Source organism: Plectropomus leopardus, chromosome 16 (assembly GCF_008729295.1).
Source record: "Plectropomus leopardus isolate mb chromosome 16, YSFRI_Pleo_2.0, whole genome shotgun sequence".
Classification (NCBI taxonomy): domain Eukaryota; kingdom Metazoa; phylum Chordata; class Actinopteri; order Perciformes; family Serranidae; genus Plectropomus; species Plectropomus leopardus.
Window position 1 is genome coordinate 19,397,877 of NC_056478.1, and position 15,403 is coordinate 19,413,279.

At 43.2% G+C, this 15,403-nt stretch overlaps 1 protein-coding gene across 1 annotated transcript; it reads right to left on the bottom strand.

The window, feature by feature from the left end:
* Positions 1-587: 587 nt before the first annotated feature.
* thbs1b (thrombospondin 1b) lies at positions 588-15,120 on the bottom strand. Its single transcript, XM_042503104.1, has 23 exons — positions 14,917-15,120; positions 14,660-14,744; positions 13,912-14,471; positions 13,609-13,684; positions 13,171-13,254; positions 12,756-12,865; positions 11,223-11,348; positions 10,147-10,243; positions 9,101-9,274; positions 8,748-8,924; positions 8,482-8,655; positions 8,066-8,193; positions 7,793-7,945; positions 7,402-7,620; positions 6,821-6,928; positions 6,203-6,362; positions 5,408-5,526; positions 3,730-3,964; positions 3,410-3,637; positions 3,060-3,331; positions 2,873-2,970; positions 2,619-2,758; positions 588-2,520 (listed from the first exon to the last, which is right to left on the bottom strand). Exons 2-23 carry the CDS (start codon positions 14,721-14,723, stop codon positions 2,513-2,515), a joined length of 3,510 nt encoding a protein of 1,169 aa, XP_042359038.1. The 5' UTR covers positions 14,724-14,744; positions 14,917-15,120; the 3' UTR covers positions 588-2,512.
* Between the last annotated feature and the right edge of the window lie 283 nt (positions 15,121-15,403).

Consider the following 15,403-nt stretch of genomic DNA (forward strand, 5'->3'; position numbering starts at 1 on the left):
TGAGACTCGTGGTGTTTTTACCCTGTGTGTAATGGGATGAGATTGTGGCCTTGCTGTGTTGTGTTATTGCTTTTTCATCTACCGGTGGATTTTTTTTTTTAGCTTCTGAGCCCCAAAACCAGTCAGCCAATGTCAAGGTTTGTTTCGGCCTAATATTTGCTCTCTGTGTTGTTTAAGCTTCTGCAGAGGTCAGTGCAGATCACAGAGAGGTCAGGCAGATCAAGCTGAGAAGCAGACATCTGTGTCACATTCCTCATGTGGCCTTCATCACAGAGACGATGTGTGCCTCTCTGCAGGGAGAAAGACCTGAAAGCACAACCCTGTGCCGTGGGGTATTCTGGGCGGGCGATCAGTTTGACTTTGAGTATATTGGCGCGTTGAGCATTGGGGCTGCAGTGGACCTAATCAAAGCCGGTTGTCTTCGTAATCTGGTTGGAGGAGGCCTAAGTAAGTCTGTTTGTGTTTAATGTAAAAACATGTTTTCATCTCCACGTCATATAAACAAGTTCAAGACTTGATCAAAAATAACAAACCTGGATGAAAACTGGTGAAATGGCTTCAATCTGACAAACAAAAGCACAGACATGTTTGAGAATTTTAACAACTATTTATTGTCTTGAAGTATGTAACAAAATAATCGCTATGAATAAAAATGGCATTTTCGCTTTGTACAACTAAGAAAATGTTTACAGACAAGCAAAACTAATTGTACAAAAATAATGGTAACATTGATACACAAAAACAAAGAAGGTAAAAACGATAAAGAACAGAACATCCTCACGTCAGTGTGCAAACCGTTTATACAGATGGACGTGTGCCCTTTGGTAAGGCAACAGATCCTGATAAATTATTTAAATAGCATTTATCTACACACACGCACACACACACAAATCAACCTCTCACAAACAGCTAAGACAAAACAATAATTTATCTGCTAAAAACAGCATTGGACATAAGTGATAGAGCAAAATTATTTATAAAAAAAAGAAATCTCCCATTTTACTTGTTATTTTCACTGGGGAAGATCACGGGATTGGGAGCTTGTTGCGTTTTTAGATATGAAATGTCATACTATTTACAGCTCATGCTACAGTGGCACTAAGATGTCCATCGTTTCAAAGGAATATGAAAAAGTACTTAGGTTGGGTTTTTGTTTGATCAAATTATACAACAGCAATGAGGTAATATTTGTACATCAAAGATTTCCTTTGTTTTCCATCTCTCTCTGAAGAAAAGGCACACAAGTCACATACACTTCATGCTAAATAGCCCTGTCTGAAGAATACCTTATTCACTTTGTACAGCGGGAGATGATAGACACTGATACCTGGCTTTACCTGGTTTTAGATCAGTTTTCACTGTTATGTTGGATGGATTTGTTTTTACTTTTTCAAAGCGTTCAAATTTCCTTTGCTGCCTACACTGTAGGCAAGAGTCAATAAAATACACGTATTTACAAAATTTCAAATTGAAATCCTCAAAAACTGAGGGATTAAATCTCTTCAATGACCTTAATGTAAGATGGGGAGTATTTTGGAGAGTACTGGCTCTAGCATTTTCTGTAAAATGTAATCCTCAATTTTTTTCTTACTGGTTTGATATGGGAAGGTCTTCACTTCCATCTCACCCTGAGATTTGTTAGGTTAACCAAACAGCATCAACAAAACCCATGATACTTGTAATTTCAAAAGATAGCTAACCTAAATTTCATTTTTGTATTCTTTCTGCTCTACAGAGATTCGTAGGTAGATGGGTAAAAGCACTTTCTTGTTCCAGTCTTCCACATACAGTACATGCATGACCAAACACACATCCATAACATCATGTTCCCCTTATTTCTAACTCGTCTACTCCCAATAATTTTCCTAAGTCCTTAACAACCAAGATCCCTAAAAAACACATTATTGCTGTCTCCATCTTCCGAATCCTCAAGCGTATCATTCAGAATCGACATCCTGGTAGATCTGGTAAAGCAAAGGGAATATATCATCAGTTTTTTTTTCTTTGGGATGTCCATCCAGAAGGTAAGGTAGGAAGGCACACAGGCTGAAGAGGTGAGACAGAAAAAGAGAGAGAGAGAGAGATGTAAAGGCTTGGAAGTGCATAGTTGTCTATGGGGAGCCGTTCCCGCACAGAGATGAATGAGGTCTTTCAGAGAGCGAGAAAGCAGGCAGAGCTGGGATAGAAAGGTGTTTGTGTCCTACTGGCAAAGCTAGACTTGTTTTCTTTTTTTTTTTTCTTTTCCCCCAGCTCTCCCTGCTCCCGTGGATGCTAAGGTTGGAGGAGAAGGGGCTCTCTGATCCTCAACTGGCAGTCAACCGGTTGGTGCTCTGCCCGAACCAGCTTCAAGTTACCCTGAGGCTGACCACATGCCCTTCGCCTCGTCTGAGTGTGCGTGCCGCAGAAGAAAGAGTTGCGGAGATAAACCGGTCCCTGGACTTTGCATCAGAATACATAAGTTCATACTTTATACAAAAAAGGTGCTTTCCACAGAGCTTCCTGCACTGCGCGTTTAGGTATCTGTTGAAAGAAAGAGATACAAGAAATGGAGTTAGACTTGATTGTCAGAACTGGACATCAAATGCTTTCTGGGATGCTGATTTTCTGCAAATCCTTACCTCTGCATTCATACTTGAGGTCTGAGAAGTATACCATCTCTTGTGAGAAGACAAAAAGACCTAGCCTGCCACCAGCATATGTCTTGTCATAGATGCTACCAGAATCTGCCATAATCTTCTTGCCCTCGTACATCACAACTCTGTGGGAATAAAGAAAACATCACAGTTGGTGAGGTCCAAAGCTCTTGATTTTGATGTCAAACCCATGTGGGGTGTCATCTGTGTGTGTAAACTAATTAATATCCTCCACCCACCTAATAAGTCCTGTTCTTGGCCTGTGGATCAGATGCCATCTGTAGGCGGTGAAGTCTTTCCATCCAACGTTCTTAGGGTCATGCCAGAGAGTGCGGACCTAAAGCAAAGTATGAACAGCCATTGGTTTACTTTTCTCTCTTCCCAAAAATACAATCATCTATTTTTGGATAGAACCTTATGTCTTACCTGTCCTGGGGTATTGCCTGTGTGCCAAAGGGCATTCCTGAGGTGCTCCCCTGGGCCAGTGGTGGAGTTTACCACTTTGATGGACAGACCAGAGTAGCCTTGGGCCTTGGTGGGTTTATTTGACCAGTACGTCTGTGTAATCTGCTTCCACATCACCACATAGAACCTGGAACTGGACTGGTAGCCAAACACAAAGCCAGCGTAATCATCATCCCTCTCTGTGTTGATGAAGAATGTCCCACTGAAGTCCACTGAGTTGAACTCATGGTAACCTGAAGGAAAAATGCAAGTTAGAGGGCAGAATCCAATACTGGGTGAATTTTTAAATCAGAACATTTTTTTTTACTTACCAACAGCGATGCCAGGGTCGCAGTTGACAGTCTGAACCAGCTCTTTGCCCTGATGGCGGACGACCCAGTTAGGATCAATCTGCGAGGTGCCTTTGGGGTCCAGAGGAACCATCTGGAACTTGCGGAAGTCTGTCTCACTAATGTCGAAATTCTCTGGGCACACATCGTAGATGTCCGGCACGTTGTCTTGGTCAAAGTCATCTTTGCAAGCATCTCCACGACCATCACCTGAAAATATATGTTGTATATATGTTTTGAAGATCTTTTGTCATGCTGTGAGCTGTGTCCTTTAGGGCTGAAACATGGCCCATTTTGCTCACCATCAGAGTCCAGCTGGTCAGGGTTGAAGGCCAGTCTGCAGTTGTCCTTGTCATCAGGGATACCGTCGTTGTCGTCATCATGGTCACAGGCGTCTCCCTTGCCATCCTTGTCATGGTCAGCCTGGTTGGCGTTGGGAATGTAGGGGCAGTTATCCAGGTTGTTCTGATGTCCATCCTCATCGATGTCCTGGTTGCTGTCACACTTGTCTCCCACCCGGTCATCATCTGAATCCATCTGCAGTTGCACAATATTTTGGCATCAGAGTTATGACTTTCCAAGTTTTTTATGAACTCTTTATAACACCAGTGTTAATGATTACACCAGACAATTGGCAAGAAAAGACAATCAACAACTGCAGTCCATATCTACAGAGGACTGTATTAAGTTACTGCCAATGCAAAGCTTCAGCTTTACCTTCTTCACATGAGTAAAATCTAGGAATCTGCAACTCAATGCAACTCTGCTGCTGCTGTATGAAACAGCTGCTTTCAATTTATAATTGAAGAATCTGTCTTTGGACTTATTGATAAAAGAGTACAACCATGGTGAGGATGGTGGACAAATAATGTAATCAATGTATGCTTGAATACCATGTAACAATGCAACACGGACTACCTTGGCAAGCTTAATTGGCATGCCAACAAGGATTGTTTCTTTCCAACATATTTATTTTGTTTTATCACAGTGTTTCCTGCTACAGTTGTTCTGTCATCATCCTCTCCAGCTTTCATTAAGGACTTTCCCTAGGCTGAAATCACTGTGCCTTTGTAAAGCTGTCGTGATCAATTTGTCTGTGATCTGTCAGCAGTTTTCAGCTTTTGAAAATCAAACATCACTCCACAAGACTCTGTCGCTCCTACTACTCCAGTTTGCTTGTTGAACACCTCCAGCACCTGCAGTGATGGGCAAAGTCAAGCTAACCCTACCTGGCAGGAACAGACACACCCAGCGGCTCTAAAGAAGGAGGATGAACATGTGAGATCAGGGGTGTGATGTAAGAACTTGGGTAACTGTGTGGAACCATAATTTTGCTTTCAAAGGCCTCAATAAGACCACAGCTTTTAAAGAGAGCATTTTGGTGCAGTTTTTGTAGTCTTTGGAACAGCATGCAACTTTGCTGCCTCCATGCTTGGACTTGTTTCTGTTGACCTTTAAATTCAGTGCGCAGTTCCCTCTTTATTCACTCTCAATTCACTCTTTACAGACAACATAAGTGTGGGCTCAGACTCACCCCTCCTTCCCCCATCCTATTCCTGAGTCCCGTTGTTCAACACATTCCTATTTGTCAGCGTAGCATGGCACAGGTGGACTGAGCAGGACCGCGGTGCACATGCACACAGCCCATGGCCAGCCCATTCCTCAGTAATATCCAGCCAAGGGCCTCTAACCTCACATTAGCCAACTAACGTCAATGGGCCATTGAAAAGACCCCTAGCCCCCCACCACGCCTTATTGAACTGATGTGCCCTTGAGCTGCATACAGGATTTACTCCACCTTTACACGGCATGATAAAGCTTACACAGCTAGACAGGGCTAAACACCGAGGCTCTGTCTCAGTTGAAAGACAGATCTATGCTGAGCTATAGAGAAAGGCAGGGAGATGAATGTGGATTATTTATGGTGGGTGAAGTGGAAGGAAATGGGGAAGGCTTGTTTGTATGTGTGTGTCCACACACCTGATCGGGATTATGTTCCAGAGGACAGTTGTCGCACATGTCTCCCACTCCGTCCAGATCTGTGTCTCTCTGGTCGACATTGTACACATAGGCGCAGTTGTCCTTCTCATTCAGTATGCCTGGGGAATTAATTGAGACATGATGTGAAAAATAGGTATACGCGCAATTGGATTTTTTGCCGATATCTGATAGGCCTATAATAAGAAGTAATGTGGCCAATAACCGATACTGACAGAAATACATATTCACTTTTTTCCCCCACCTAATTTTAATGATCAAGTCTCATCTGTAATCGAACTAACATCATATTATGCAAACTCTTATCATGATGGCCCACCGGCAGATGGAGACCTAAAATACAATGCTTTTCATTTTTTGTAATATTCATTCATTCATAATGCATTGTGCAAAATAAGAAAAACACTTCAACTCAGGGTTGATAATGGTGTGATTTAGTACAGCTTGTGTTGTTTTGTTCATAATTATTTGTTTTATTGTAACTATGAAGGCATATGGGCACAGCATCTGATTCCAAGACAAATTTCCCTATGGGGACAATAAAGTATATCATATCATATCGTATTGTATCGTATGTTTTCCACTTCATCGGTTTGTCATATCAGCAGAAATCAGCATGTTTGCCAATTCCAACGTTTCAGTTTAAAGCCAATATCTGCCGATATTATCATGCATCCCTAATGAAAAACACATATTACTCAAAAAGCATGACCTCACTTCAGCACATATAGAGACTTACATTTCCCCAAGCATTGTTTTTAAGCTTAGAGTCCTCACCGTCTCCATCAATGTCCACAGCGCAGGCATCGCCCTCCCCATTGTTATCTGTATCTGTTTGGTCTGGGTTACTATTGTAGGGGCAGTTGTCACAGCGGTCACCCACATCATCGCGGTCATAGTCATACTGCCTGGGGTTGTACACGAATGGACAGTTGTCCTGAAAGACAAAGAGGAGGAAGAAAGAGTTGAGGATAGGTTTCAGGTGCAGTGCTTGTCATTTGAGTAGATCTATTACAGGGAGGGAGTGATGCAGGATGAAAAGGTGCTTTATTTGTAGGCCCTGTCCCAAATCTAATGTTGGGATTAGCAAACACACAGTCCAGCTCCTTCAGAGCTTCACCTCAGTATTGGAATTTGAGGTTTTGGCTCAGGCCGGGGAGAAACATTTGCTTTCCTGCCTCCCCTGCCCTCCTCTCTCTCCACCTGCCTTCTTATTAGACAGCATGAATGATGAATGCAAAAATTGCGTGCACACACACTCCCTTGTCCACTGCTACTGTATGCAAGAATGAGACAGTATTTGAACCAGCACCTGTAAAAGTGTTTGGCCGTGTCTATCCTTCACTGTGCTCATCAGCTGCTACTATATGGTCACATCTGTAGAGTTTCACTTACCCTGTCATCAGGAATGCCATCATTGTCGTCATCACTGTCGCAAGCATCTCCAATGCCGTCCTTATCGTAATCTTCCTGACCAGAGTTGGGTAGGTTGGGACAGTTGTCCTGAATAACACACAACACAGTCAGAGTCAACAACAAACATACAAGTGATATAAATTTAACTCTGGAAAAAAATTCCAAAGTGAATTTAACTATTTGAAACCTGTGCAAATTGGTTTGAGTTCCTCCAAAAACATGGAGAGAAGGCAATGAGCAACTCAACAAGACATGGCCCAAAATTTAGCCAGAGGTTAGTTAAATGGTACAAAAAAAGGAACACCTAAAAAAAGGGAAAAAAAGAAAAGTAATTAAAAATAAAAAAATGACTAATTTCTTGCAATTTGCTGGGCATTTCTTGTCAAACTGCTCATTGCCTCATCTTTACAAAGGAAGTCAAGCGAATTTGTTCAGGTTTCCAAGGGTCAAACAGCTTGTGAAAGGCATCCGAACGCAGCACAAGAAACAGAATGTCGATCCAGGTTTCAGAGGGTTAATTAATGAAACATTTTAGAGCCTTTATTGCTGTCACTACATACCTTTTTGCAGTGGTAAGTGGCGTTCTCCACACAGACCAAGTCAGCATTGGGCCATCCATCCAGATCTGTGTCCTCTCCGCAGATATGTCCGTTGCCAGCATAACCGGGCTTGCACTCGCAGCGGTACATAGGATCGGCAAAATGTCCGAGGTAGTTACAGCGGGCGTTTTTGTTGCAGTCGTGGCTTCCATCGAGGCAGGGATTACGGGGCGTGCACACCTGGAGAGCCAAGGAGGGATGCATAATTTGAGTGATTAGTGATCAAACCGGCTGTGCATAGTCCAAATTCATGACTTTATGTATTCATCATACGTCGTATCTCTTTGGCAGAGCATTCCCATTTGGCTGTTCTCTGATTGGCTGCTTGACACAAAAACAAAACAGTGCTTACCTGTTTCTTAGCTGCAGCCTGCTCCACACCTCTGCCAAACGGTTGGGGTCCTGAGTAACGAGGAGGGCAGGGCAGGCAGTTGTAGCCAGGATCTGTGTTCTCACAGCGGTGCACGCCATTAAACTCAAAGCAAGCGTCGGGAACCTCCTTGCACTGTTTTTAGGATAAAAACAGCAACCACTGAGCTCATTAAGACTTGGTAGAATTTAAAACAGACATCAAGCCATTTTTATATCTGACAAAATCATAAAGAAAGGTCATGGGAATTTTTACCTCATCAATATCTTTACACTTGATACCATTGCCAGAGTAGCCAGCTGGGCATTTTCCACACTTCCAGGAACCATCAGGGAAACTGGTGCACTTTGCACCAGCAAAGCAGGGGTTAGACAGACACCCATCTGAAAACACAAATGTTGGCTCATTATCCAAACATCATCTGCATCATCAAAGCTTTTATGGCAGTGCGACTTTTTTCTTTATAAATCACGTAAACCTCGTCGTAGTAATGATCTCATTGCAAGGGGAGATCTCATAGTTTAAAAATATAACAAATTTGCTATATAAAAAGATGCCATACAACAACAGTAAATTCAGTAAATTAAAGCACAGTAAAAACAGCATGTTTGAAATAAAACAGACACATGGAATTCAATTTTAGAAGCTCTGTGAGTAATTAAAATGCTTACCAACTGGACAAGCTTTCTTATTGCACATCTGAGTGTCTTTGGCATTACCAACGCACTCTTTGCCTCCGTATTTAGGCGCGGGGTCATTGCACAGGCGTTTACGATACTGGACACCACCTCCACAGGTGAGAGTGCAGGTGTCCCATGGTGACCAGGGTCCCCAGTTGCCATTGACTTGGAGAGACAGGAATTACACATAATTAATAATTTGCTTTATACAGCACACAAATGTAACCAGGCAGCAAGTATCAGATGATGGGACTTACTGGGGCACGGAGACTTCTGGCATTTCTCTGTTTGCCTGCCCTCTCCCTCGCAGTCTTTACCTCCAAGCTGAGGGGTGGGGGAGTTGCAGAGGCGGATACGGGTGATGACACCAGCACCGCAGGTGACAGAGCAGGATGACCAGGGTGACCAGTGGCTCCAGTTGCCGTCCTGCTTGACTGAAGGCCGCAAAAAGAGGTCAGAGGTCAGTTATCAGAAAGCAAAGTGGTGGACCACTGTGGTAAATATTATGGCACACAGATGTTGACAGGCTAACTAATCTCAGTGTGGCTGTTTAACAGAGTCCACCTGTTTGTGTTTGGCTGACGGGTGAGAGAGTGTTGTGTTAACTCACATCGCTTGTCACACTCCTGGAGGTAGCAGTCGCGGGTCTGCACTGAGGTGCCCTCGCAGTTGTTATTGATACGGTCGCAAGAGCGCCCACGCTGCTGGATGCCCCGCCCACATGACACGGAACAATGGGTCCATTCAGACCACGGCGACCAGCCGTCCTCTGCATAGTCGCTCGCTGAGCAGGAGGGAGAGAGTATGAGAGAGAGAGAGAGGGGAAGGGGGAGACAATAAAAGAGCTATTCCAGCGAGGCAGCACCCCCTCACAAACACCCCCAAGCCTAAATGAGGAGGGAAAGCTCTTAAAGCGGAGGGCTAATAGTGTGGATTTAGCTGTGACTCGGACAGATAGAAGGCCGTCTGTTGAGAGACTAACACAGAAAGGGCCACTGTCCTCGGGATACACAGGGATGCCCCATTGGCTTATGTTTTCCTAAAGAGGAAACAGGTTTTGCAAACACGGCCCTGGGTGTGTAATGACTTCAACAAGTGGCTGAGGTCTGGATGAATGCGGCTCCCCCTGTTTATTTAGGTTTAAGGGAAGCATTGCAGCCAAGCCTGCATAGGTATGAAGAACATGTCATTTCTCCTCACGTAGAAGATGGCTTTACTAAACAGCCAACCAATTTTCCATCCCGCTTTAACCAATTTGGCAAATTGCAGCCATTTCAAAGATGTTTTGAAGCACAAAGCGCCAATGTTCCAACACACATAAGCACCCTTTCATTTACGCGGATGTTATTTCAGTTAAATCATCTCTAAAGTTAACATATTTTTTCTTGAATAGAAACCTTTACATCCAGGGAAATATTTGTGGCTTTTTGTTTAATATGGCAAATAACACAGAAACGGCTCGTTCTGTGAATGGCGCAGTGTCTGAATGCTCTGTCTGTTAGTTGAAACGTATACAATCTAGCCTACGGGGGCCATTTATACAGTAGCTTATAGTGTAGGTTTACATAAATGTGATTACAGTGTACGTATAGCTATGCAGATGCCAACAATGAGTGAATAAAACTTTATAAATCTTTATAAAACCGAAATGCTTACGTGTTCCACAGCGCGGGCAGCACTCTCCATCGGGAACAGTGGCATTAGCACAGGGGATCAGGGGGCAGGAGATCTTGCGGCACACAGTAGCAGAATTCTGCACAAGCACAGAGATCAAATGTATGGTCAAACACGTGCTGAAATACATGGAAATCACCACAACGTTGCAGCACTTTTCTTCCAAATCATGTGCAGCTGCTGGGTTAAATCTGCATTTCCAAATGGAATTTGGACACTACAGGACTGTGTCACTGGCGTATCGTTGATTGTCGTGTAAACCTATTTGAATTAGTGCCTGTTACGGGGTCATTTTTTTCATCCACGTTCATGCAACCCACTTATTAAATTCTCTGCTCAACATTTGAGTTTGCACGGATTTTTACCATGCCAGAAAAACTAAAAAGCAAGATCCTGGCTGAGAACAGAGACCCCTGCCGACAGGCACCTGCCCACTGGGTCAGAGGAAGGTGGGATTGAGGCCAAAGTCTTAATAATGGAAGTCGGTTTGAAGCTGGACTGGGCGCTGAGCCCCAAACAAGTAAAGTCAGCCTGCCAACACAACCTGTGTGGGTGCACTGTGAATGACTCAGGGATAACAACTGCTTTTAAGTATGCATGCTAATGTTCTCCCTCTTGGATCTGATCGCTGACGGAGGAGAAAAAGGGGAAAAAGGGACAACCGGCGCATCACTAAAAGGAAATCAGTAAATAAAGCCTGTTACTGAAAATCAGGACTCTTCCCTGCCAAGTCTTCTGCACCTGAACCCACCGCTCCTTTCCACGGGTTGAAGCCAAGGTCTTGTTCGTAATTACAATGCATCACTTAAAATCTGGTCAAGTCCCTCTATAGGCCACACTTGAGTTGAACTTCTGTCAACAGACCTCTCATTACAACAGTAAAGGCTGCTGGCCTTCTGCCAGGCCTCCACACTACTAATTACTGACCAGATCAGTTGAGTGGTGGTAAGTGTGTGTGTATGCGCAGGCGTGTGAAAACAAGTTGGAGCATTAGAGTGCATCCCCTTGCATGTGTTATGAAAGCACTTAAGAGACCATAAACACACTGGAGATCTCACCTGACAAGTGCACTCGGTGCAGTCATCGACGGTCCACTCATCTCTGTTCTTGTGCACAATGCCGTTGTGGATGCAGACGCCGCTGTGAATGCCGATACGGGTCTTAATCAGCTTGTTCTCATCCGTCTGGAAGGAAGGTGAAAGGAAAAAAAAAGATGTTTGCTTATTATTTTGATTCCAAAAATCTGTTAGCTTGGCAAAAGCCACTTCTCCTTTTAAAATTTACTGCATAGTAAAAACATGCTTAAACTTAAACCACATTCACGAGTAAAACTGTAATAAATTAGAGCATAAGTGTAGTTGTTTATGTGCATATGAAAACAGTTAAGGGGGAGGGGGGTATGCACAAGAAGTGCATTGTTAATCCCATCAGAGAAAATGTGTTTCAGAAGAACTTTATAGAAGTTTGACACTGCCAGTAAGATGTATAACTGTCATTGAAAGTGTCATCTTGCTGCTTTGTGTCAGTATTTGTGCGTGGTATCATCAAATTCAATGGTTCCATATTACACTTATTTTCAGGTTCATACTTGTACTTTGTGTTCCGGACACTGTTTGCCTGGATATACCTTTATTCTCTTTCTGTCATAACGCTGTTTTAGCGCCTGTCTCATTAGGTCTTGCTCTGACTGATCAGTATTTCTGGGTCTTCTGTATCTGCTTTAGTCCCTCATGAAAGTTGTTCCTGCTTGCAGCAAATTTTTCCCAGTGGGCACTCACGGTATTGCAGCAAAAAAATCCCCTGCGGCCAGAAAGCATTTTCCTCACAGGCCACCACTTCAAAAGATATGCCCTTAAAATGTTGACAGGACACCTCCAACTGCAAACATGTTCAAATAGTAATGTTTCTATTATGAATTTCTGAGCCATGGTGGTTTTATATTTGTAAAACTTCTCCAGAGTCAAGAAAAGTGATTTTAAAACCTGTGACATCATCACGATGTAAAGTCTATGAAGCGAGCGGGAGAATCGAACTGCAATATTCAGTGGGCTGCATACCGCGAAAGTAAACCTGGAAGCTAGACAGCTTTTCTTGCAGATGCGGCAGGTGAGCAACTCCGTAAGAATGAATAGGGGCTATTTTCTGTCTGCTATCTAGGAAATATTAAAGTCTATGATCAGTGTTCTCTGACTGTAACCGCACTGTAGTGGAATTTCTACCTCTCACAGTATTTATATTGCACCTATACCTGCTTTATGATTAAAAAAGACATGGAAATATGACTTTTTTAAAATATTGGAACTTTAAAATCAGAGTCTAAAGAGCTACTCACTCAAAATCCATTATTCCTCTAAAGGCTCTCTTGTTTTCTAAGAACTCAAAGTATTCTTAACCCCAACAGTATGTTAGAGTCACCACATCTCCTCAGCTGAATATACAGTACGCGTTGTGTGACGTTATTTGGCTGGGCAACTGCACACAGGCGGTGATGGCAACCCAGAGACCAGACACATCCAACAAACACACAAGGCCAACAAGCAGACTGTCTCTTACTCTCTGCCAAGAGACAGTATTGTGGGTTTTCTCCTTACCAGCTGGCGGAGTTCATTGGACAGCTCCTTGACCACCACACCGAGGCCCTTCAGCTCCTTAAACATGCTGACCAGGTCCTCACAGGAGAAGCCACAGACCATCTGCAGGTCTTTACCAGGGCAAAACACAAAAAGAAGTCACTAATTATCAGTTAAAGTCAAAAAAGTCTTCGTCTGGTCAGTCTCGAGGCTGGTGTCTAACAGACAGACATGAGCTAGTACACTGTACAAAAAAACTATTTGTTTTGAAGTTAAAAAGTCAGTGTCTGGACTGCCTTGAATTGAATTCTGCATTTGTTCAAGTTCCATCATTAAAAAAATAGCTCAACTTGTCTTGTTAAGATCAGTCAAGTTAAAAAGAATGGTTTGTTATTACAGTGTATAAAGAAGTCAAAAACATGGCAGTAGTGTTTACCTTTAGTCTTGTGTCCAGTGTACTCTGTTCTGATGGCTGAGGAGCCGTTGAGGTTCTCCAGGATCATAGAGTCAGTCGTCATGGCTAAAAGAAGCACATTTTTTTTTTTTTTTTTTAAATAAAACCACATATCTGCACAGGCATCCTTATGGTTGATTTATTAATGAGGAAGGATATTAAAATGTAACACATCCCACACTGCAATAGATCATTATGAAAAGTAATAAGTTAATACTGCACAGCGCAGAGACCACATTACCCTGAGATATTTGTAAACTGGCATTCCTGTGTGGACAAGTGGTAAACAGCTTCCCGGGAGGGAAGAACGAGCAAACTAAATAAGTATATACACATTTGTTCGATAAGGACTTGCTCGGACTTGGCTTTGCACGAAGCAGATGAATGATGATTAAACAAACAAGATGTCTAATTACTTACAGCTTTGGCAACCTTTGTTGCGCAGGATGGCATCCAGCGAAGTTCCAAACACAAAGCGCACGTTTTGTAGGACCCCCTGCAAGTATCAAGGTTCAGTTTAGGCTGTAAACCGGTACATCAGTAGATAAACCCGCTAATTATCAGTATAAAAGCATTTAAATAAACGTTCATTGCTGCCATATGTGCGCTTTTACGCATTTGGACATACTTACGCATTGGCGTTTTAAACAAAACACAGTATAAAAAGGAGACGTATCTGAATTGCATCGGTTAAATGAATATATAAAAAGTCAACTCTCTTACCATGAACCTGTCTTTCACGGCTCCCTTGCCAATCCTGAGTTGCGCGCTGGCCGGGGTCTCCAGCGTCAGGATGCTCTGGATCGGCGCATCTAACTCGGCGGTGTTCACCTCCTCGCATCCTGCGTACAGCTGCGCCCGGTCCTCCTGCACGAACAGCGTGATATTCTTCCAGTGGCCCGTCGCCAGATCCACATCTTCAATTGAAACCACCTGTTGCTTGTTCTCGGTGGAGAAAACTATGTCCAAGGTGTTCGCCTTGCCGTTGGAGACGATCTCAAAGACGGGTCCGGAACCGTCCTGCTTCTCCACGGTCAGGAGGCTGCCCCTGGTCCGCTTAAACTGCTTGAAGTTGAGCAGCAGGAGGAATCCCCTCTCGGCGTGGATGGAGTCGATCAGGTCCCTAAAGGCGCTCTCGGGGACCGGGGGGATCAGGTCCGGGTTTAGGATCTTGTAGGCGGGGCTGTACGGGTCGTCTCCTTTCACCAGGGTGACCCCGTGGTTCTTCTTCGGGACTTGGACGAGCTCAAACAAGTCATACACGCTATTGTCGTCTCGACTCTCTGCGGATGAATGATAAGCAGTCAGTCTTTGTCTGCCAGTGCACTGGATGTTTAATATTCAATACACTGCAAACTTAAAAAAAAAAACAAAACAAAAACAAAACCAGACTCTTATAATAAATAATTTCATGTCTAAAAGAAGAAATTTTATTCTGAAAAGTTCATATCACTATCATTACCAAACTCACCTGCGACTCGCGCGCTCTCGCAGGTCCAAAGCATCAATAGCAAAAATATGCCCGTCAACTTCATGGTGAAGCACCAACCTGCTGCCTGTCACAAATGACAAAAACAGCAACAGTCTAACCATTTATAACTTAAAAGTCATTGTCAGACAAAATCAGTGTGCAACAGGTTGAAAACAAACAATATTACAGTCGGTCACATATCAATACTTAATGCTGGCGCAGCTGCAGAAACAGCCCTTACAATATTTGTCACTCACCTGCTTAACAAGAACAGCACAGCTAAAGCAGTAAAATCCCGCAAAAAATATTTAGAAATCCAGCAATAATCCTCAAGAATGAATTTATGGCGAGTTATTTTAAAATAAAAAGTTCCACCGTGAAAGAAGGGAAATAATAATAAAAAAAATCTTGCGTTTTTTTCTTTCTTGATTGAAAATTTGTCCTTGCTGGTGTCGGCCGCTAAAAACTCCCTTTTTAAGCCGAGGGGGACAAAGTGCTATTTAAATAGTTTGATGCCATTCCTAAGAAGTGGCGTCGTCCAATCACGATGAGGAGAGAAAAAGGGACGAGCTTATCCTCTTAGAGAGAGAGAGGGAGAGAGAGAGAGAGATTTGTGTGTGTTGCTCTCAAGACTTTTAATGGACCAGTGTTTCCTCTCTCAGCGTTCATCCATCAGTTTTCAGTCTTGCACAGTGAAAAAAATTTTAAAAATTACATGCAAAATCACCCCTGTGTTATTTAACA